This window comes from Lepeophtheirus salmonis, chromosome 1 (assembly GCF_016086655.4).
Source record: "Lepeophtheirus salmonis chromosome 1, UVic_Lsal_1.4, whole genome shotgun sequence".
NCBI classification, from domain to species: Eukaryota; Metazoa; Arthropoda; class Copepoda; order Siphonostomatoida; family Caligidae; genus Lepeophtheirus; species Lepeophtheirus salmonis.
Genome location: NC_052131.2, coordinates 15,767,333 through 15,793,110, shown reverse-complemented (window position 1 = coordinate 15,793,110; position 25,778 = coordinate 15,767,333). Strand labels below are relative to the sequence as shown.

The 25,778-nt window shown below is 31.0% G+C and overlaps 3 protein-coding genes across 3 annotated transcripts in view; all 3 read left to right on the top strand.

Moving 5' to 3' along the window:
• Positions 1-25,778, top strand: part of LOC121118722 (uncharacterized) — a 93,517-nt gene that overhangs the window by 8,359 nt on the left and 59,380 nt on the right. The gene's annotated exons all lie outside the window — the stretch shown is intronic.
• Positions 2,890-3,819, top strand: LOC121118755 (brachyurin-like). Its single transcript, XM_040713344.2, has one exon. The coding sequence runs from the start codon at positions 2,933-2,935 to the stop codon at positions 3,695-3,697; it is 765 nt and encodes a 254-aa protein (XP_040569278.1). The 5' UTR covers positions 2,890-2,932; the 3' UTR covers positions 3,698-3,819.
• Positions 11,721-12,644, top strand: LOC121118744 (brachyurin-like). Its single transcript, XM_040713334.2, has one exon. It carries the CDS (start codon positions 11,757-11,759, stop codon positions 12,519-12,521), a length of 765 nt encoding a protein of 254 aa, XP_040569268.1. The 5' UTR covers positions 11,721-11,756; the 3' UTR covers positions 12,522-12,644.

Genomic DNA, 25,778 nt, shown 5'->3' with positions numbered 1-25,778 from the left:
ATTAACCACAGTCATAACAATACCTGACAATATAAAATGATGTTAAAGTGAACTTTGACTGCTCTATTGGAAATTTTATAGATTGGCCGGGTATTTTGCTCACTGCTTGCTCTGACGGTTTTTTTGTACATTGGCCGGGTATTTTGTAAAATGCCCGATTTTGTACATTGCCCGTAACATATATATATATCAAACTATAAAGAATACATTTTTTGGATTTTTAATTTTATTTTACAACATCTAATTGTAACTCTACACACTAATTCCAGCGATGCCCCCATCTCTGTAAACCATTTTTCTCTGCAAAATAATTTTTTATGATACATTTTTGGTTTTTGGCTCAATTACTCCGATTTGGATTGATTTATATGCGTCAAATTTTAACACAACAACCCTTTATATGCCTAATATTGTTTGAATCTATTTCAAGAAAAGAAAAAAAAATAATCACAGCTTGATACTCGATTTTGTCCATTTTTACAAAAACACTCGCACCAACTCACTCAAGCGAATGTTACATAACAACTGTTCGTCCAAAATGGCTGAAACTTTGACAGATGCTAGATAGATGTAAAGCTTTAAACCAAGTAATGAAACGAGGACCCATGATATCAATAGCTGTAAAATGTCTTGGTGCACATAAACATTTTTTGTCCACTAGAGACACTGTTTAATTATTAATTAGAGAGATAATTAGTAGTTATGGTGTTATCTAATAGATATTACTCCTTAAAAGATGCTCCAATCATAAATAATTAATGTAATATGTCCACATTTTGCAATTTTAATTAAGTTATATAGTGGTTTACTTCTAATGCTATTTTCATTTAGTTTTTATTAACTTGGCCATCTCGTGGATCACTATTTTGTATTTACTGAATCTATTTGGAATGTATGCATTCTAAAACATTATACAGTCATATCGTGTATAGCAAGCTACTTGTATTATAGCGTATTTAAGGTCAAATTTCCCTGGAGAAAATCTTTATTGTCTTCTCTGCGGAAATCATACCCCATGGAATTACTTGGCACCAGAAACGAAGATCAGAAGTTATAATGGGAGGAAGTAGACCACTTCAAGGAAACACGGTGATCATAATTTACTTCTCTGATGGGATACGAAGGAATACACCCTGCAATAGTGAAACTGAAGCGGTCTTTTTATCTCTCGTTCAACCTAAAGGACACAAGGGAATGAGAAGACTCACAAAAATCTATAACAACAACAAAAATATAAGGAAATAAATAAGGTCTTTATCTACAACAGGGTTTCCCAAACTTTTTCAGGCTAGTACCCCCTTGGCTTCCATATAAACTTCTACTCTCCCCCAATAAACACATATAGTTTTCCCCTTCCAAAATGAAAATAACGGGATGGGTGTATTTGGCCAAATATGATGATGAAGAAGCAATCAAATAAAGTTTCACTCAATTCCATAATACTGGATAAATGTCAGATACTTTTTCTGTAGCTAAAGATCTTGGTATGATATCCTGAACTTTGAACTTAGCTCAAAATAGCAACAGTCGATAGTCTTAAATCAACTATTGCAACCTTTTAATAACAAGAAAATAACTTCCGAAATTGAAATATATGCAATTGGAGTAGAAGGACAAGGAAAAAATTATCACAATTTCTTGAATAGGTTTCCACGTGGGATTAGAGAATCACTAAAGTTTGTAAATGATATTTCTATTTATGTATATTTATATAAATTTTCTGTTAGAGGAGTTATTGGATTTGATGGACATAGAAGTTCCTCATCATGATATCAATTATATTCATCCTGTAATTATACTGTAATGGTTGATGGTAGATACATGAAAAAGTTTGAGTGCTTTACTTAATTAGACGTGATCTTTTGCGGCCTCATCCCTCAGTCCACATATAATCTTCTCCACATAATGTGACCTCCCATTTATTATCATGATTCCCCAAAGTGCTAATTGTCCGAATATCTCGAAGAAGTCGAGATCTCTCTTCTCCTAATCCAATATAAAATATTAAATTTTTTTTCCACCTCAACTTTGATTTAAAAATAAATAAAAAATTCTTAAAAACACTTGATCAAAAATTTTAAAAAATGCCCCATTCTTATGGTAATGAAACTTTGGCAGTTTTTTTTTCATATCTAAATGTATCCCTGTGCCAAAAATAATGTGTTTTTTTATAAATCATATCTCTCAGGGTAGAATCTCAAAGTTATGTTACTTTTCTTTGGAAATTTTGTCAATTTTACGTACATGATTATGTCTGAAAAATATTTTATGATTTAAAGATGTATAATAAAAAAATCTAAAACTCATAGCATTGACACAAATTTATAAATTTAAAAAAAAAAAACATGTAAAAAAAGAGTAGGTTATACATGGTATAGCACTTGTTTATAAAGTTAAATATAATATTAAAATCATAACTTTTTAGACTTGGAACTGTAGTTCGGTCACTGTTGTTGGATTTGTTATAACAATGACGTCCTTAGTACCTTTTTAGGGTGTTCAAGCCCACAAATGTTTCGTTAGTCCGCCCTCTCTAAAAAAAACATATCTATATAAAAATAAACATAGTTATATAAGTAATTATATAAGATTGTTAATAATTCAATGATAAAAAATTCAATTGAGGAGAGCATTGGAAATTCAACAAACATCAAGTACAGGAGGCGAATGATTTGAATTGGCTGACTACCAACTGATTTTGCCTCATTTTTTCTGTTTCTTTTTTGAAGAAAATTGCGTTTTCCAATAAAGGTAATTACGTGCTATTAATTTATTTTAAGATAAATTAAATAAATATTTAATTAGTTAATCCATATAAAATATTCCTTTTGTTTATATTAATTGATAACGATATTTTTATCATTAGTCCATTTTGTATAAATATGCTAAGAAAATTGAAATCAAACATTCAATTGAGTCAGTTTACGTAACCATGAGAACATTAGTATACTTGGCTATCATTGCCTCTGCTTTTGCTAATCCCAAATATCCCGATATTTGTGGATTGGAAAACAAACCTTTCGCAGATTCAAAAATTGTTGGAGGACAGGAAGCAGCAAGGCATCAGTTTCCATGGCTTGCTTCTGTATCTACCTTTGGTTCTTGTACTGGTTCTGTTTTGGACGAAAATTGGATTATAACTGCTAAGCATTGTGTTCAAACTGATGGTGTTGCCGGAATTCTTGTTGGGGCTCATAGCAAGGCAAATGGGGCAGATGAACCAAATAAGCAAGCTAGAAAAAGTTCGGAAATTCACGTTTCATCAATTGGAGACTTTGCTTTGATCAAATTGGAGATTCCTTTGGAACTAAATGAATATGTCCGACCTGTTTGCTTACCAACACGTGCAGATGCTAATAATACCTTTGTTGGCGCATCAACGACCATAACAGGATGGGGTGTTAATAATTTTGATAGAGCAAATTACCCCGAATTATACTTTGCTAAAGACGTAGAAGTCGTTAAGTGTGGTCATGGAGAAAATGTTCTCTGTACTGCTGCAAATCCAGGAAAAGCTATCTGTTTTGGTGACAGCGGTGGCCCTCTTAACTACGAAATGGAAGACGGAAAGTATATGCAAATAGGAGTCAACCAATTTGTGACTAATGGGAAATGTGCAGGAGGTCACAATGGATATGCACGTATCACATCACATCTAGACTTTATTCAAGAAATAACTGGAATGGTTATTGAATAACATATTTATCATTTATCTGAAATTAAGTTATTGCGAAAAAGCACACAAATTCAAATTTATTTTCTAACAATTAGAGTATTGAGTACTAGATAGCCCCATAAATAAATTACCAATTCTATTTATATTCTACCGTTGGTGATGTGGCGTTGTTAGTTTTGAAATTAAATTCATACCATGGGATAGAAGATGTATTTATAGGGGGGCAGGGCATTTTTCCGGAAAAGATGCTATTCATTTATGTACAATTTCAGACAATAGTGATGTAAGCATTTCCAAAGGTTACTATTTAAATAATAATTCGGAAGCCATCCCCACCAGCTAAATCAAATCTGCATCTTGGGTTTAGAGATTAAGGTGTCAATGAACCCCTTTTTTTGTACTTGACAATTTTGAAGCTTGAAGGTTCCAAAAATAGAATATTAAATTTTTTTCCACCTCAACTTTGATTTAAAAATAAATACAAAATTCTTAAAAACACTTGATCAAGAATTTAAAAAAAATGCCCCATTCTTATGGTAATGAAACTTTGGCAGTATTTTTTTCATATCTAAGTGTGTCCCTATGCCAAAAATACTGTGTATGTTTCGGAAAGGGGCCGAAATGGAAACATTTCATTTTCTTCCTTTACACATATACCTTTATATAGAGCCCACTTAGTATAATACCAAATTCAATCCCTTGAGTTGTGTGAATAACTAAGGTTCCTGATGATAAATGAAGCGGTGGTGGTGGCTAATGAACAACCTTTTTGAACAACGACTGACTTGCACAACCCCTGGGCTTGTTGTATTTTAAGATATCAATAGGGATACTCAGGGAAGCAGTGGCAGAAGGCAATGATCTACCATTTTGGACAATCTGTTCACACGCATAACCTGTGGGCCAGGATTTACTTTAATGTATTAGAAGGGGTCTTTGATACTCAGGATAGTGGTGGTGATAGGTTTTGATCCCCCTTAAGGACCAGATATCCACCTGCACACCTTGTTGGACGAGGTATATTTTGCAAAATAGAATTGAGTGTCTCGTTACAATTTCTTATCATACAATCGTTTGATTGTGTGCCTACAAAATAAATTTCAATAAAAAGAAGCAAGGGTATAAAATTGCTTGTAACGAAATGATATCATAATCAAGTCCTTAATGATCAAATTGCTTAGCAATGAATTGTTTAATAATCAAATTAACCACAGCCATAACAATACCTGACAATATAAAATGATGTTAAAGTGAACTTTGACTGCTCTATTGGAAATTTTATAGATTGGCCGGGTATTTTGCTCACTGCTTGCTCTGACGGTTTTTTTGTACATTGGCCGGGTATTTTGTAAAATGCCCGATTTTGTACATTGCCCGTAACATATATATATATCAAACTATAAAGAATACATTTTTTTGGATTTTTAATTTTATTTTACAACATCTAATTGTAACTCTACACACTAATTCCAGCGATGCCCCCATCTCTGTAAACCATTTTTCTCTGCAAAATAATTTTGTATGATACATTTTTGGTTTTTGGCTCAATTACTCCGATTTGGATTGATTTATATGCGTCAAATTTTAACACAACAACCCTTTATATGCCTAATATTGTTTGAATCTATTTCAAGAAAAGAAAAAAAAAATAATCACAGCTTGATACTCGATTTTGTCCATTTTTACAAAAACACTCGCACCAACTCACTCAAGCGAATGTTACATAACAACTGTTCGTCCAAAATGGCTGAAACTTTGACAGATGCTAGATAGATGTAAAGCTTTAAACCAAGTAATGAAACGAGGACCCATGATATCAATAGCTGTAAAATGTCTTGGTGCACATAAACATTTTTTGTCCACTAGAGACACTGTTTAATTATTAATTAGAGAGATAATTAGTAGTTATGGTGTTATCTAATAGATATTACTCCTTAAAAGATGCTCCAATCATAAATAATTAATGTAATATGTCCACATTTTGCAATTTTAATTAAGTTATATAGTGGTTTACTTCTAATGCTATTTTCATTTAGTTTTTATTAACTTGGCCATCTCGTGGATCACTATTTTGTATTTACTGAATCTATTTGGAATGTATGCATTCTAAAACATTATACAGTCATATCGTGTATAGCAAGCTACTTGTATTATAGCGTATTTAAGGTCAAATTTTCCTGGAGAAAATCTTTATTGTCTTCTCTGCAGAAATCATACCCCATGGAATTACTTGGCACCAGAAACGAAGATCAGAAGTTATAATGGGAGGAAGTAGACCACTTCAAGGAAACACGGTGATCATAATTTACTTATCTGATGGGATACAAAGGAATACACCCTGCAATAGTGAAACTGAAGCGGTCTTTTTATCTCTCGTTCAACCTAAAGGACACAAGGGAATGAGAAGACTCACAAAAATCTATAACAACAACAAAAATATAAGGAAATAAATAAGGTCTTTATCTACAACAGGGTTTCCCAAACTTTTTCAGGCTAGTACCCCCTTGGCTTCCATATAAACTTCTACTCTCCCCCCCCCAATAAACACATATAGTTTTCCCCTTCCAAAATGAAAATAATGGGATGGGTGTATTTGGCCAAATATGATGATGAAGAAGCAATCAAATAAAGTTTCACTCAATTCCATAATACTGGATAAATGTCAGATACTTTTTCTGTAGCTAAAGATCTTGGTATGATATCCTGAACTTTGAACTTAGCTCAAAACAGCAACAGTCGATAGTCTTAAATCAACTATTGCAACCTTTTAATAACAAGAAAATAACTTCCGAAATTGAAATATATGCAATTGGAGTAGAAGGACAAGGAAAAAATTATCACAATTTCTTGAATAGGTTTCACGTGGGATTAGAGAATCACTAAAGTTTGTAAATGATATTTCTATTTATGTATATTTATATAAATTTTCTGTTAGAGGAGTTATTGGATTTGATGACATAGAAGTTCCTCATCATGATATCAATTATATTCATCCTGTAATTATACTGTAATGGTTGATGGTAGATACATGAAAAAGTTCGAGTGCTTTACTTAATTAGACGTGATCTTTTGCGGCCTCATCCCTCAGTCCACCTATAATCTTCTCCACATAATGTGACCTCCCATTTATTATCATGATTCCCCAAAGTGCTAATTGTCCGAATATCTCGAAGAAGTCGAGATCTCTCTTCTCCTAATCCAATGATATATTCTTCGCTTTTCAAAGTTATTTCCTTATTATTAAAATCTTGTAATAATTTAATTTCAGCTATCTATTGTTGTTTTCTCCAATTTGAAGATAGAAAGGAAAGTATGACGTCGGACAAACTTATACAACGTGCCCGTTGTTCTTGATTAAAAATAATTCTTACTCTACCCCTCTTGTCCCCTCCCTGCTAACTTATAAGAATAGATTGAAAACCCAGTCTGGTATTATTAGCTATAAAAGCTATTTTGAAGAAACGAATAAAATTTATATGAAATATACAACCGCGTAGTTTCAATATTATTAAATAGAATCAAAAATTCTAATGTAAATTTTTATTAGATCTTGACTTGTTGCAGTAGTCATCCTGATATACCTGCATTTTATCTAGTTAATTCAAATTTCACATATTTTTTGCTTCATTTTAGTATTAAAAACACCTAAACCCTCCGGTTGCAGAGAAGCCGCATGACGGTCATAAACTACCATAAAGTTACTCATACCTTTACAGAGCCCACTAAGTATAATACCAAAAAAAAAATTCAATCCTTTAAGTTGTGTGAAGAACGAAGGTTCTTGATGTTTAATGTAACTGAAGCTAATGACTCACCTTTTGGACCAGTGATTCACTTGCACAACCCGTGGACTGTGTTGTATCCTAGGATATTAGAAGGGCTCCTCGATACTCATAATAATGGCGTCGATAGATTTTGATCCTCCTTAGAGACCAGCTGACCACCTGCACAGACTGTTGGCCGAGGTATATTTTGCAAAATAGAATTAAATTCCCCTTTACAATTTCTTTTCATACAATTGTTTGATTGTGCGAATAAAATATAAATTTCAATGAAAATAAACAAGAGTACGAAATTGCTTGACATGAAATTGTATCATAATCAAATCTTTAATGATTTAAGTGCTAAGCAATGAATATTTAAATAATCAAATTACCCAGAATCATTTCACCTGACAATGTAAATGAAGTTAAAATGAACATTGACTACTCTATTCGAAATTTTATAGACTGACCAGGCATTTTTCACATTCCTCGTAACATATATATCTGTAAAAAGAATAGTCAAAATTACAAGACAAAGAGCTTATTCAAACCATCACATTCAGATTAGATTGAATTTTATATTTAAGATAAAAGATATAACACCGGCTCCGACGAAAAAATATATACACTTTGATTTGCTACATAAAATAAGGTTTTTGTGAATGTGGTAAAATTGTTCCGTTCAAATACTAAAAATTAATAAAATAAATAAAAGAAACTAGATTTTCCTAAGTGTCTTAGAAGACGATAAAATACCATATGGACCAGACCAACGAATTTTGTTCCGTGCACTTTTGGACGCTGGAAAGAAAGCAACGGAGATTGCATTGTTATTATGGGTCCAGAACAACTACCCGGACATGAACATGGTGTTCCAGCAGGATGGTACTGTTATTTATTAGGGTCTCTTATTTACTGTTATTTTTATAACGTAGGTATTAGTTTTGTAACAATAGTCAATGCATTTAACTTTTATCAAGAAGAGTCAACTTGTATATATATTTTAATATCAGAGTCTATGTACATCCTTTTAAATAAGTAATCCCTTACAAATATTATTCAGTGTGTGATTGTACCCCAAATCAAATCGTCTCCTTTATTAGCCTGTCCTCCGGTCCGGTACTTCCGTATTGAGGTAGCATTCGTGGAATACTACAAATTCCCCTGCATACACGTCGAAAAAGGCCCATAAATGGTTGGACAACTTACCTCAAGGTTCCCAGTAGTCCTTTAGGAACAACGAATATTTTTGATAATAATAAAGGGTTCATAGAAGAATTATAAAAATTTAAGCCTAGTTCATTGGCTTTCATTTGATACCCATATCAATGCTATACAATAAACCATTTTGAAGCTATAGAAAAAATAATTCAAACAATTACGGGTTTTTTTTGCCTTTTTTTAGAGTTACCAACATTGGATTTTCAAGGCCCATGCAGTAGACATAGCTGCTGTCCCAAACTATATATGACTTGTATATTTAGTTTTTATAGACCTTGGAGAATGGGAAAGTAAAATATAAAGAGGTTTGAAATTTTTTTTTAAATTTGAACAGGTCTACTAAATATCTTCTTAGACATTATTTCAATACAAAAGGAAGCAATTAATTATAGTTATGCTACTGTACATCAGTTTTGGTACATTATAATTAATTCTTTATGATTATGGAAAATCAGCATAAATTCATGGAACTATTAATTTGGAGACTATTCCAAGAGAAATGATAAAAATTTAATTTAATTAATTACAAGGCTTATAAAGAAGTCGGTTCGAGCTCCTTATAAAAAGGTGGAACATTTATGTTTGATATATGTATTATATTTTAAAATATATTAAAATTGAATTAAATGCAGTCATTTTGCACTGATGAATGCAAAATTGCATTAAAAATGACTTCAAGTGAGGAGAAACTCATTTTAAGCTCCAAATTATATGTTGAAGATACATTTATGCTATATGTATGAGGGTGTAACTTCCCAGGGCTCATCTACCGGGGGTGTAATATCCTAGAATAATTATCTATAAACCATTTCAAAAACTTGCTGAATTTATTTTAATTTTCTAAAAATGATTCTAAAATTTTCCCTTGCACTGCCCATCTGCCCTCGATAGTGTTTTACTTGCATTTTGTTTTTCGTAATGTTTTTACAAGTTTGCATATTTCATAAGCTTTACCGAAAGTTTCCAAAAGACTGCAAATATTTTGTACCAGATTTTCAATAGCCAAGTTTATACCTTATCCAAAACAGTGTATCTACTAATACTTGGGATTTAAAACTATTTGATTTTAGTAGCAATTCAAGACCTATGACTGGGCATAGATGCAGTTCCATAATATCATTGGGTGCTACCATTTTCTGGACTTAAATTCATACTCGGAAGAATATATTTGATAAAAAATACAATTTTTTTGGATGATGTATTTGGTAACGGGTTTAATCCAATGAATTCCTTATTTACCTATAAGTTATCATCATCCCATTTAAGGCAAACAACCAATTGTTAAGTATGAGAAACATCATTTTTTTCATCTGCAAGGATGGTGAAGAAAACTGTCGATTCCATCTTTTTAAAATATCACGTAAAATTTGCGGTTCTATGATTTCAAGATTTTCATTTTTTTTAATATTTAGAATGTACTGATAGCAAATTTTTCAGACGTTTCCCAATTTGATAGCATTTTTATGGACAATTTCTTATCATTTATTAAGGAACTTCATAAACAAAATAAACATTTTTTTTTACATTTTTTAATGTTTAACTTAAATAATTAGTTGTTAATAAATATCTATATACATATTTTATGCATATGTATATGTGAAATCGACAATATTTAACCAATTCCAATTCTTGCCGATTCCAATGCATTAGTGCACTCCTATTTTTATTTTTACTCTTATCATAAATTTAAACAAACATATATATACTAATCATAAAAATTATATAATATGGATTCCTAGGCGGTGTAATTGCGTTATACTTATGTAATATAAATAAGTATTTAGCCTAAAATTTGATCTTCTAGCCAAGATTTTTAACCAAAAACATAGAAACATTTCATTATTTTGACTGAAGGTGACGCTTCGTCTTATAAACATTTACAATGTACATCAGAGTTCCTAATAGGGTAATTCCTTATCAAATCAACCAGTTCATATAACCCAATTATCTAAGATTTTAATTTTTAGTCGTTCACGAGATATATACTCATTTTTTTCTCTTTTTTAGACCAAAATTTTGAGTGTTGTTTTAATATGTTATTTACAGACGCTACAGTTTCTTGTTTATCCGAAAGATCTTACTTTTTTTTGTACTTGACAATTTTGAAGCTTGAAGGCTTCCAAAAATAGAATATTAAATTTTTTTCCACCTCAACTTTGATTTAAAAATAAATAAAAAATTCTTAAAAATACTTGATCAAGAATTTAAAAAAATGCCCAATTCTTATGGTAATGAAACTTTGGCAGTTTTTTTTTACATATCTAAGTGTATCCCTGTGCCAAAAATACTGTGTTTTTTATAAATCATATCTCTCAGGGTAGGATCTCAAAGTTATGTTACTTTTCTTTGGAAATTTTGTCAATTTTACGTACATGATTATCCCTGAAAAATATTTTATGATTTAAACATGTATAATAAAAAAATCTAAACTCATAACATTGACACAAATTTACAAATTTGAAAAAAAAAAACATGTAAAAAAAGAGTAGGTTATACAGGGTATAGCACTTGTTTATAAAGTTAAATATAATATTAAAATCATAACTTTTTTAGACTTGGAACTGTAGTTCGGTCACTGTTGTTGGATTTGTTATAACAATGACGTCTTTAGTACCTTTTTAGGGGGTTCAAACCCACAAATGTTTCGTTAGTCCGCCCTCTCTAAAAAAAAGCATATCTATATAAAAAATAAACATAGTTATATAAGTAATTATATAAGATTGTTAATAATTCAATGATAAAAATTCAATTGAGGAGAGCTAGCATCGCTTCTAATCATACATATAACAAGAGTATTGGAAATTCAACAAACATCAAGTACAGGAGGCGAATGATTTGAATTGGCTGACTACCAACTGATTTTGCCTCATTTTTTCTGTTTCTTTTTTGAAGAAAATTGCGTTTTCCAATAAAGGTAATTACGTGCTATTAATTTATTTTAAGATAAATTAAATAAATATTTAATTAGTTAATCCATATAAAATATTCCTTTTGTTTATATTAATTGATAACGATATTTTTATCATTAGTCCATTTTGTATAAATATGCTAAGAAAATTGAAATCAAACATTCAATTGAGTCAGTTTACGTAACCATGAGAACATTAGTATACTTGGCTATCATTGCCTCTGCTTTTGCTAATCCCAAATATCCCGATATTTGTGGATTGGAAAACAAACCTTTCGCAGATTCAAAAATTGTTGGAGGACAGGAAGCAGCAAGGCATCAGTTTCCATGGCTTGCTTCTGTATCTACCTTTGGTTCTTGTACTGGTTCTGTTTTGGACGAAAATTGGATTATAACTGCTAAGCATTGTGTTCAAACTGATGGTGTTGCCGGAATTCTTGTTGGGGCTCATAGCAAGGCAAATGGGGCAGATGAACCAAATAAGCAAGCTAGAAAAAGTTCGGAAATTCACGTTTCATCAATTGGAGACTTTGCTTTGATCAAATTGGAGATTCCTTTGGAACTAAATGAATATGTCCGACCTGTTTGCTTACCAACACGTGCAGATGCTAATAATACCTTTGTTGGCGCATCAACGACCATAACAGGATGGGGTGTTAATAATTTTGATAGAGCAAATTACCCCGAATTATACTTTGCTAAAGACGTAGAAGTAATTAAGTGTGGTCATGGAGAAAATGTTCTCTGTACTGATGCAAATCCAGGAAAAGCTGTCTGTTTTGGTGACAGCGGTGGCCCTCTTAACTATGAAATGGAAGACGGAAAGTATATGCAAATAGGAGTCAACCAATTTGTGACTAATGGGAAATGTGCAGGAGGTCACAATGGATATGCACGTATCACATCACATCTAGACTTTATTCAAGAAATAACTGGAATGGTTATTGAATAATATATTTATTATTTATCTGAAATTAAGTTATTGCGAAAAAAGCACACAAATTCAAATTTATTTTCTAACAATTAGAGTATTGAGTACTAGATAGCCCCATAAATAAATTACCAATTCTATTTATATTCTACCGTTGGTGATGTGGCGTTGTTAGTTTTTGAAATTAAATTCATACCATGGGATAGAAGATGTATTTATAGGGGGGCAGGGCATTTTTCCGGAAAAGATGCTATTCATTTATGTACAATTTCAGACAATAGTGATGTAAGCATTTCCAAAGGTTACTATTTAAATAATAATTCGGAAGCCATCCCCACCAGCTAAATCAAATCTGCATCTTGGGTTTAGAGATTAAGGTGTCAATGAACCCCTTTTTTTGTACTTGACAATTTTGAAGCTTGAAGGTTCCAAAAATAGAATATTAAATTTTTTTCCACCTCAACTTTGATTTAAAAATAAATACAAAATTCTTAAAAACACTTGATCAAGAATTTAAAAAAATGCCCCATTCTTATGGTAATGAAACTTTGGCAGTATTTTTTCATATCTAAGTGTGTCCCTGTGCCAAAAATACTGTGTATGTTTCGGAAAGGGGCCGAAATGGAAACATTTCATTTTCTTCAAATGAATTACAAAAAATTACACATCCAAAAAATCAAAGATCTATTCAAATTTTAATCATAACATTATACGTATCAAAAGATCTTTACTTGTCTTCCTAATATACATTATACATATACATTTATCACGATCTTTCAAATTCCTCACCTTTTTGAATAACATTTTAGTATAATAAGCACCTAAACCTCCGGTTGCAGAGGAGCTGCATGGAGTTCATAAACCTCCTTCAAAACTACACATCATACCTTTACACATATACCTTTATATAGAGCCCACTTAGTATAATACCAAATTCAATCCCTTGAGTTGTGTGAATAACTAAGGTTCCTGATGATAAATGAAGCGGTGGTGGTGGCTAATGAACAACCTTTTTGAACAACGACTGACTTGCACAACCCCTGGGCTTGTTGTATTTTAAGATATCAATAGGGATACTCAGGGAAGCAGTGGCAGAAGGCAATGATCTACCATTTTGGACAATCTGTTCACACGCATAACCTGTGGGCCAGGATTTACTTTAATATATTAGAAGGGGTCTTTGATACTCAAGATAGTGGTGGTGATAGGTTTTGATCCCCCTTAAGGACCAGATATCCACCTGCACACCTTGTTGGACGAGGTATATTTTGCAAAATAGAATTGAGTGTCTCGTTACAATTTCTTATCATACAATCGTTTGATTGTGTGCCTACAAAATAAATTTCAATAAAAAGAAGCAAGGGTATCAAATTGCTTGTAACGAAATGATATCATAATCAAGTCCTTAATGATCAAATTGCTTAGCAATGAATTGTTTAATAATCAAATTAACCACAGTCATAACAATACCTGACAATATAAAATGATGTTAAAGTGAACTTTGACTGCTCTATTGGAAATTTTATAGATTGGCCGGGTATTTTGCTCACTGCTTGCTCTGACGGTTTTTTTTGTACATTGGCCGGGTATTTTGTAAAATGCCCGATTTTGTACATTGCCCGTAACATATATATATATCAAACTATAAAGAATACATTTTTTTGGATTTTTAATTTTATTTTACAACATCTAATTGTAACTCTACACACTAATTCCAGCGATGCCCCCATCTCTGTAAACCATTTTTCTCTGCAAAATAATTTTTTATGATACGTTTTTGGTTTTTGGCTCAATTACTCCGATTTGGATTGATTTATATGCGTCAAATTTTAACACAACAACCCTTTATATGCCTAATATTGTTTGAATCTATTTCAAGAAAAGAAAAAAAAAATAATCACAGCTTGATACTCGATTTTGTCCATTTTTACAAAAACACTCGCACCAACTCACTCAAGCGAATGTTAAATAACAACTGTTCGTCCAAAATGGCTGAAACTTTGACAGATGCTAGATAGATGTAAAGCTTTAAACCAAGTAATGAAACGAGGACCCATGATATCAATAGCTGTAAAATGTCTTGGTGCACATAAACATTTTTTGTCCACTAGAGACACTGTTTAATTATTAATTAGAGAGATAATTAGTAGTTATGGTGTTATCTAATAGATATTACTCCTTAAAAGATGCTCCAATCATAAATAATTAATGTAATATGTCCACATTTTGCAATTTTAATTAAGTTATATAGTGGTTTACTTCTAATGCTATTTTCATTTAGTTTTTATTAACTTGGCCATCTCGTGGATCACTATTTTGTATTTACTGAATCTATTTGGAATGTATGCATTCTAAAACATTATACAGTCATATCGTGTATAGCAAGCTACTTGTATTATAGCGTATTTAAGGTCAAATTTCCCTGGAGAAAATCTTTATTGTCTTCTCTGCGGAAATCATACCCCATGGAATTACTTGGCACCAGAAACGAAGATCAGAAGTTATAATGGGAGGAAGTAGACCACTTCAAGGAAACACGGTGATCATAATTTACTTCTCTGATGGGATACGAAGGAATACACCCTGCAATAGTGAAACTGAAGCGGTCTTTTTATCTCTCGTTCAACCTAAAGGACACAAGGGAATGAGAAGACGCACAAAAATCTATAACAACAACAAAAATATAAGGAAATAAATAAGGTCTTTATCTACAACAGGGTTTCCCAAACTTTTTCAGGCTAGTACCCCCTTGGCTTCCATATAAACTTCTACTCTCCCCCCCCAATAAACACATATAGTTTTCCCCTTCCAAAATGAAAATAATGGGATGGGTGTATTTGGCCAAATATGATGATGAAGAAGCAATCAAATAAAGTTTCACTCAATTCCATAATACTGGATAAAGGTCAGATACTTTTTCTGTAGCTAAAGATCTTGGTATGATATCCTGAACTTTGAACTTAGCTCAAAACAGCAACAGTCGATAGTCTTAAATCAACTATTGCAACCTTTTAATAACAAGAAAATAACTTCCGAAATTGAAATATATGCAATTGGAGTAGAAGGACAAGGAAAAAATTATCACAATTTCTTGAATAGGTTTCCACGTGGGATTAGAGAATCACTAAAGTTTGTAAATGATATTTCTATTTATGTATATTTATATAAATTTTCTGTTAGAGGAGTTATTGGATTTGATGACATAGAAGTTCCTCATCATGATATCAATTATATTCATCCTGTAATTATACTGTAATGGTTGATGGTAGATACATGAAAAAGTTCGAGTGCTTTACTTAATTAGACGTGATCTTTGCGGCCTCATCCCTCAGTCCACCTATAATCTTCTCCACATAATGTGACCTCCCATTTATTATCATGATTCCCCAAAGTGCTAATTGTCCGAATATCTCGAAGAAGTCGAGATCTCTCTTCTCCTAATCCAATGATATATTCTTCGCTTTTCAAAGTTATTTCCTTATTATTAAAATCTTGTAATAATTTAATTTCAGCTATCAATTGTTGTTTTCTCCAATTTGAAGATAGAAAGGAAAGTATGACGTCGGACAAACTTATACAACGTGCCCGTTGTTCTTGATTAAAAATAATTCTTACTCTACCCCTCTTGTCCCCTCCCTGCTAACTTATAAGAATAGATTGAAAACCCAGTCTGGTATTATTAGCTATAAAAGCTATTTTGAAGAAACGAATAAAATTTATATGAAATATACAACCGCGTAGTTTCAATATTATTAAATAGAATCAAAAATTCTAATGTAAATTTTTATTAGATCTTGACTTGTTGCAGTAGTCATCCTGATATACTGATATACCTGCATTTTATCTAGTTAATTCAAATTTCACATATTTTTTGCTTCATTTTAGTATTAAAAACACCTAAACCCTCCGGTTGCAGAGAAGTCGCATGACGGTCATAAACTACCATAAAGTTACTCATACCTTTACAGAGCCCACTAAGTATAATACCAAAAAAAATTCAATCCTTTAAGTTGTGTGAAGAACGAAGGTTCTTGATGTTTAATGTACTGAAGCTAATGACTCACCTTTTGGACCAGTGATTCACTTGCACAACCCGTGGACTGGGTTGTATCCTAGGATATTAGAAGGGCTCCTCGATACTCATAATAATGGCGTCGATAGATTTTGATCCTCCTTACACACCAGCTGACCACCTGCACAGACTGTTGGCCGAGGTATATTTTGCAAAATAGAATTTAAAAAATTTATAAAGTTAAAATTGTTCATATATTAATTTCCTAGTAAACTAGACCCATCTAACTCTAAGCTAAATTATGCTGCTGCAAGAATGCGGCACAATTTATCTTAAATGTTTTAATCCATTTAATTTGACTTATATACAACTGTGTGCATAATCTTTCTTCCACCCAATCGTGTAAGTCTGCCACAACATAAATCATGCAAAGATATGTTGTATAAAGCACGCAAACCGTTAGCGAATTGTTGTGAACTGATTAAAACCTTATTTCCTATATTTTTTCGTCCCTTGAACATTTCTTAAAGCAGCAGACAAATAGGTATCATGCCTCTTAGGGACTTTTCGGTTTAAATAGTTAAAGAAATAAAAGATTATTGACGTAAAAAATATCTTTCTAAAGTTTTATAATTACTGGACGTCTTTCAAGTACTTGCTTGATGTTTTAGAGTACATAATTAGGATTTTAGTAAATGGATCTTATTTTTTTGTAATTCCATGTTTTTAACTAAAGTATAAGTATTTATTCAAAGTAGCCTGTTTACATTATAGAGTAATAGTATACTGAGTAAAGGATAAAATATAAAGGCAGCAATAATGAAATAAATAAGTTGATCTCAATATAAGATACTACATCCTATCAACAGGATAATATCCAACACAATCATTGCTACTACCTTGTAATCACATTTTTTAAATTTTGTATATCAATTTGTTTGTTTTAAGTAATAATATGTAATCAACACTTTTTTGCTCTACAACGCCACTCACCTATCGCCCCTTTTTACATTACCCCCCGACGTCGTAACATTCCTAAAGTGGCCGCCCCCGGAAACACTGATCTATAGCTATAGCAGTGACTGATATAGAGTTGTTATTCTCCTGTAATTCATGATTTTGTATAAAATAGTTGTTAATATTTTGTTTTATTATCTTTATTATTAAAGAATTCAATAAATTTTAACAGATTTTTAAAAATAAATATAGAGTTAAAAAGAACCGAGTTTACTTTTTAAATATTAAATACTTTAGTGAATTTTACACTATAAACTTAAAGAATGTTGTTAAGACAACAGAGTTTTATATATATATATATATATACGACCAAGGTCAATAGAAATACAAGGTTAGACCATCATGTAATTTGACTTACTAGAATATTCAAGACAGATAGATTTTAATGTCATAGAATGTAACAATTGTATATTAACACCATTCAAGTTAATGATATAACACTAAAAAATAAAAATGATTAATAGTAATAGTATATATTAATTTTGACGTCACTATTAAAAAGCGATTAAAAGTCAAAAATCAGTCAGAAAAGCGTTATTGTCTAACTTTGTATTTCTATTAAACTTTTTATTTGACGAGGGATCAACAAGAAATTGTATTCCTGTTCCTTAAGAAACGGATAAGACATATTACTTCGTATATTTGTTATCTTATTAAACAAGCAAAGAATATCTGAATATCTGGAAAACAGTCACATGGTACTCTGTATATAGTGCTCCTTGATGATTATCATTAACATAATTTGATCTTAGAAATAACAATATAGTCGTATTTTTAAAATATTGCAGGCGTGTCCATTTATACAAGGAGCACTGTTTCTATTTGTTTTTCGTAATTCTAAAAACGAATTAATGCTAGTTTTTTTGTTAGTGAGCGCTCAAAAGAATAAAGTACTCATTATATTATTATTTTTTCTCCAACTCTTATAATTATTTTTTCATTCTTGAGGACCAATCCTGTCATTTGAACTGATATAAGTATAGAGTAGTTAAATGTAAGATTGGTCATGAAATACATAGAGAAACAATGAAGATTTCTTCGGGAGTTATCTTCTATGTGATTAAAGCAAAATTTGTCTTTTAGCCGACAATTCATAATTTTGACAATACTGGACACTACCTCTAGTATTGAAATAAATTATAAAATAGCCATAGTATATGAAGCGAGACGAGGTACTCGACTGCTGGTAATAAAATATAAGACCATAATTTTAAAAGGTTGGATCACTTTGTTACATTTTTTGTTTCTCCCGCCTATTCATACGAAAAAAAAAGAAAAAAAAGAAGAATCATCATCAACTTGGTCGTTAGTTAGCCAATTCTTCCCGCCTAGGAAATTTTTCAATCAATAATTGTGGAGACGTTTTCACAGTTAAACAAGAGATCATTCAATTTCAATTAATCAAGGTTTTTAGTACTGATAGGACAAAAAGAAATAGAAACCTTAAACTCTGACAACGAAATAATAATTTTTTTTTGTGTATAATGCCTTTTTTTAAAACCTACTTTTTGAATATAATATAAATAAAATTGAAAATCCCCAATTCCTCATTATATCAGGAAGAAGAGATCAAATATTTCTCTTAGATTATAATTATTTTTTAATAGAGTTTCGAGACAGTTTCTTACTTTAAATTCAAAATTATTTTTTGAGAAACGCATTAAATTTTTGTTATTATTTATTGTAATTCTTTCAAACTCAGTAAAGTTTCATATTGTTATGGATTTTATGAGCCTTAAAAGAATGCTCACAGGGGAAAAATTAGAGGTAATAAAAAGTAAATCGCAGAAACTGATGCCTATTTTGAGACTAAAGTACAATATAATCATCCCCCTCGAAGGTAACTTCATTGAATAAATAAATCAAATTTAGCCAAATAAATGTGTTCTACTATATTAATCTACGGAAAATTTAGACGACGAGTTATACAAGTATATGTGTACTCACTGTACAGGCACAGTAGATGTGGAACCCCGCCTTAAAGATGAATAAAATGCAGTGGTCCCTGCATATCGCAGTTTTTCGGAACAAGAAAAATTTGGGTTATATGAAATCTGCGTTGCACGGGGACTCATCAACAACTACAAGAATACTTGTTCACATACCTCACTATATGTATAGTTCTTTATAATTCATTATTATAATATGAAAAAACGTGATATGAGGTGAATATACTGCAAATTACGGGGAGTCAAAATAATTCCGAACACTGTGTTGTTTGAAACTGTGTTATGCGGAGACATGAATGACTAAAATAAATTTTCATTCGTAGCAACCAATTTTATTTATATTATATTCAAAAAATAAGTTTGTAAAAGAAGCATTACAATATCTCACGGCGTTACCTTACTAACACAAAAAATATACTGTTTTTTGTTACTAGCTGTCGATGTTTCATTTTTTCTTTATTAATACCAAATAAATAGTTTAGAACAAAAAAAGAAAAAAGTTTTATCTTGTCACATGTCTCTAAATGTAAAAATCTCGGAGCAACAACTGAAAAGCCAAAGTTTGTACAATCTCCATCCAAACTTTCTACAACATGATATAGTCAATTATATTCTCATACACCCAAGAATAATCCCAAATTATTGAGCAACAATATGGCTGACTTCTGGCTTGCCTCGCCTCCATGTGGCCCTCAACCCCCTGGACTTTTTAGTTAGGAGAGTCTTGGAGAAGAATGTCAGCCGCAGATCTTATCCAAATATGGGTTCGTTCCGAGCTATCAATTTGACAGCTTGCTATGCCATGTACACGTCCTTCGTCGTCTAAAACTGTCAATCTCTTCACAGGCGTGCTTAAGCTGTTATTGCTTCTGAAGGACGACATATTGAATAATTTTTTAAGATTGGTCTGTTTTTGATTACATAAAAATCCCGATTTTCGCAATTTACATAATAATGCTTCTGTAAGTTTTGAGTCCCATTCTGTATATCGAAATAAATCGGCAATATTTTGCCGATTACCGGTTACTCTTCAAAGACCAAAATTAGCTGATTGAATATTCGCCGAATCCGATTACTTATGGACAAATTCTTAGATCACTAAAATACTCCATAATAATGAAGAAAATAACAATTTGTAGAACTAAGATACTGAAGAATGAAGTAAACTATTTTTATATATTGAAGTGCTCTCCAATTGAATACAATTTTTATTGTCGACGGATTATTAGTAGTTTGAACATATTTTCCGGTTTATTTACATTAAAAAAACATCAAACTTTGTTTCATGAAAAAAACAAAACAAAATCAAAAAACTTTTTTTAGAAGAACAAAATAGTTTTCAAAGTTTTCAAAAATTTAGAAGAGGGCGAAACAGCCATTTTTAAAAGTTTTATTTGTTCTTCCATATTTGAGAAACATTTTTGATCCTGAAATGACTAATCACTTTTATATAACTTTGGTTATATCACTCTCCATTTCAGCTTTGAGCTCCTCCACATGCCTATCAAGAGTAGCATAGGCCTTGTTCTCCAACGAAAGCTATATATTCCATAGTTCAATGGTGAACAATCTGGTGAGGATGAAGGTCACATTGATGCTGGCCAGAAATTCTCTGCTAGTCCCTTTTGGATCTCCTTGCTCTTGTGGCTAGGGGCATCATCATGTTGGCAAACATAGAAGATATAATTGACATCTTTTCAGGGTTTCACTATGTTCTTCATGATGTCTAGGTACTCCTTAGTTCTCATCATCAAATCTTCTGGGAACTAATAGGAAAGAATCCCGTCTGATTCGACCACCCCGAGGATCATGGACCCTGCTGAAAACTTGGTCCTGTGGATTGGAAGTAGATTCTCCACCTGTAAAGCTAGGTACCAATCATTCTGACTGTCCTTTATCTATTCTCAACTTTCTTCTTTGCGTAGAAAATACAAACAGTGTATTTATACTGTTTGAGCTAAGTTATGATCTTGGATTGCGGCTTAACGTAGAGGATGATCTTCGAGTTGCTGTGTCCAAAATTAAATATATAATAGATCTGATTTGCTTAATGCACAGTGCATATTTGTCAAATAATGACCTTGGTTAGCTGATAAAACTATTTGCACATTCATAGTCTGTAATACTATTTATTTGTGAGTCTCATTTTGACTTTATTTACCGAAAAAAGAGAATTGATTGTCTAAAAATGATTGCAAGCTGTAGATATATCGTTGACTTAATATTTACAATATATACGATTATTTCTTCGTTATATTTCTTATTTATTTATTATATTTGTCAAGGTATATATATATATCAATTACCTATTGGTTGTACACTATAGGGTTGATATATGACCTTTAAGTAATTTATTTGGATCAACTGTACTCCAAAATGTATATTTATCTCTCAATGAGAGGTGTAGAGGTTGCACATTGTCTAGCCACAAGTTTGGAAACCACTGCCATAGAACACAAAAATAACAATTAAAACCTCCAAACACAGTAGGGTTGACCTAAAATTACGTTTTTAGTGTATTATTTTGATTTAGAGCAATATTTCAAAGTGAAATAACTATTAAGATAAAAATGTAATGTAATAACAATTGATAAAAACATTCCAGCATTTAAAAGATAAGTTATTTTGTAAATTATCTTGAATACTCTTCCTACAAGATGTGTCTTATCATACAAAAATCAAATAAAAAAAGGATTATATTTTGAAGTCAGTATTATTTGGATATTTTTTTAAATTGTAAACTCAACAATAAACCTTTATATACTACTTGAAAAGATTTTCCATGAAAAAGAAAGTTCGATTTTTATTTAATTTTACTGTTTAACTCTTAATTTTCTGAATATAATATTTAGAAAGGTTACACATTAAATATCAATAATTCGATTAGATGACTTTATCTTTGAAAATCTTTCAAGTATGTACATTTGATAATAGACGTACTGGAGTTTTGAAATAAGAGGCGTCACAGCCTCTTTAAGGTCGAGAATACACATACCGAGTGTTTAAACAAACCAAGTTTTCAATTACCCTGTATATGTGTCTGAGTTATGTCTTCAAATTACAAAAAGAACAACTCAATGAAACATGAATCACTTTTATTGTTGATAAAATCAAAAAGAAAAATGTTATTATTTTTATTCATTTTTCATGCAAGACTAAATTATTTTTTCTTTCTTCCCTTTTGAAAATGGGGACGATTACATTTTAAGACCGACGCCAGGGATGTCACGTGAGGTCCTTGACGACCCTTTCGGTACGTACATTCATTGGAGATTAATTGTGGAATTAACTTAATTGCCTCTAAAATATTAATTACTGATTACTATTAATAGTTAGTAAAATAATCGACTTAATTTCGGAACATTCAAGCCATAATAACGCAACCTTACGTTACCTATTTTCTTAAACATTGCAAAAATAAATTAAAAGTTAAACAGAAAAAAATAAATCCAAAATGTTGTTCATTCTCACGTCAAATTTAAAAAAAATGTAATATAAGGTTTATTCTTTAGTTTTTCATACAATAAAAGGAGCTGAAAAAAATATGTAAAAAATAATAGCTGTTGTATAGTGTAATTTATATCTATGAACAATGTTGTAAATTTAGTGCAGTATGGGTATGTTAAAAAAGAAAAAAGAAATCAGCATGGTAACCCAATTTACAATTTGAGTAATGTTTTGGAGGAGATAAATAATAATACTCATGACGTTTCATTAGATCAGCTACAATCAGCTGTGACAAAAGAGGAAGGAGAAAAGGATATAAAAAATTACATATGCTAGAAGTACTCTGATATTGATCCACCGGTTCTACTTTGAGTCCAACAAACAAGTATTGTATAGACATTATTGTTACTCGACACTGCTCTGATAAATACCTGAGATTTACAGTTATTTATACTATTAAGATAGAAGCTAAAACAGTACTTTACATATACATATATTAAATAAGAATAAGAATTAGAGGAGGGGAAGAAGGAAGGAAAGAAGAACCTTTGTAGTTTCTAATTACACTACAGTTAGACTACTGCTACGCCATAATGAAGAACCCCTATACCAACTCGAGTCAAAAATGGCTCAGATACAGACTCGCTACCTCCAGCTTTTATACAAACAAGTCCAAAAAGAACAAAGAAGAGAAAATGTTTTCCATTTGTGCCAAAGAGCGGGAGATGTCGTTTCAAATATTTTATGAGCGTGATAGGACAACTCCATTCAGAAGCAAAGTCGAGGAAATGATCCTAAAGGAGTTTGTTCTAACTCCAACGAAGGCAGACTGGATGTTTGCTCTATTACCTTCTTCGGGAGTTGTAAAATATTAATTTTGATATGTTTATTTAGACATAAAGAAGCTATAATATTTAAAAACAGGTTGCGTGAGCTAAACTTATAGAATTGTTCCGAATTCTTGCATTTTTTATGATTTCTTTTATTATAAGTTTTATTTGACGAAATTTTGTGAACATATTTTAATTTGTTTTTATAGTTATTATAGAAAAAAAATATATTATCGTGACGTATATGTATACAAAAATAAAATACAATTGAATGGAAAAAAACCAATCAGATTTACGTCATTATGGATGAAAATAGTCTGTATTTTGGACATGTTAAAAAATAAGAAATAAACATGGCAACCCTTACAATTTGAAGAACATTTTTTAGTATTTAAGAGAGTTTTAGCTTAGCTGTCGTGATGTAATCTTATATTATTTATAATCTGCTGTGACAAGGTAGTAGGAGATAAACAAGGACATTGGATAGAAATACTCCAAGTTCGATCCCCAATTCAACTCTGAGTCCAACAAGGACTTCAAATTATAACTCCACAACAAATCTTGAATCCGTCTTTTATGAACACACACGAATATTCAATTAGGTTTTGAATATAATTGAATGTATTAGGAAAGGAAGTTGACTACTCAGAAGTTAAATAATGATGAAAAGAGCTAAGAAAATAAAAATTATTGTATCAGATTACCAATTCCAAAATAAACGGGTCATCTAAAAAATACACATGATTTACATCATCAATAATCAAAGTTTCATATACAAAAGGGTATTTGGTTCTAAGAGGTCTATTTCAGTAGCAATATCGATTTAATTCTAATATTTTTGAAGCAGAAATTTATTAAAGTTAAATGGTGGGATTTTGTTATTCCAAGTTAATAATTTATATATTATAAAAAAGTGAAAAAAATTAATGGAATTCTTATATATTGCTACCTCTTGTTGATATTTTCCTCAATAAATATGATAATAAATCAATATTACAGATAAAATAGACCTTTCAAGACCACGTACTCTTTTGTAAATACAATTATTATTTTTTCTTCAAAGGAACTCCTTTTGCAAAAATACAATTAAAAATTTTAAGTGTTATTTCTTTAAAATAAAAGTATGATGTTTTTAAACATTTAAAATGAATTTTTACATTATTGGATCATTGCATTTAAAATGAAGGCAGGCATTTGAAATTAATAATATATTTTTGGAAAATTAAAACTAATTTTCTAACTGATTACTGGTTTTTCTTACTATAAAGTTGGGTGAAACCGATAAAAGTGTTAAAAATGAAATAAAATTTCAAATTTAGAATCCTTAAAACCTAATTTGATTCGAAAAAACTAATTACGGAATCGTAGTCAAAAAATGCTACTATAATGAGATATGGGTGTTTTTTTACTTTTATTATTTTGTAAACAAAGCGACAGAAAGCGATTGTCTTGCAGAAAAATAACACAACCCCTCTGAATGATAATATTATTTTGTATATAATAATATAGGGATAGGTATATTATTCACAAAGAGGGCGGCATGCGAAGCATATGTTGTGTCCCCAAACTACAGACTAATCCCCACCAGACATTTTAGCCAGTTAGTTTAGTTTGCTCATTGAATATGGAATTAAATTTTTTTTTGAAAAGTTAAAGTCTTTTTAACTTTTGTAAAGTATGGATAAAGTTTAGTAGTTTAAAAAAAAACTACATTTAAAAATTAGAAAAAGAAACTCAGTTGTTGCAAGTGCTATTTCTTCTTTTATCTTCATTATTTCATAAATCGTGGGTGTGTTAACATCTCTCTTTAAAAGAAGAATTATTACCTATTTTTGCTATAAATTATGCAAAAATGCATAATGAAATAAATACAAATGAATAAAAATATAATTATAATATTTTCCCTGCATTAATGCCATTTTTAATTATGAATAATTAAATATTTATACAATGAATTCAAATGGTATTAATTTCCTTTGTATTGCAGTATTTGTTGCTTCAAATGACCGACAAAAGAAAGAAA

What these genes read in the sequence shown, in the direction of transcription:
- LOC121118755 (XM_040713344.2), top strand. Translation starts at nt 2,933, where the DNA reads ATGAGAACATTAGTATACTTGGCTATCATTGCCTCTGCTTTTGCTAAT.
- LOC121118744 (XM_040713334.2), top strand. Translation starts at nt 11,757, where the DNA reads ATGAGAACATTAGTATACTTGGCTATCATTGCCTCTGCTTTTGCTAAT.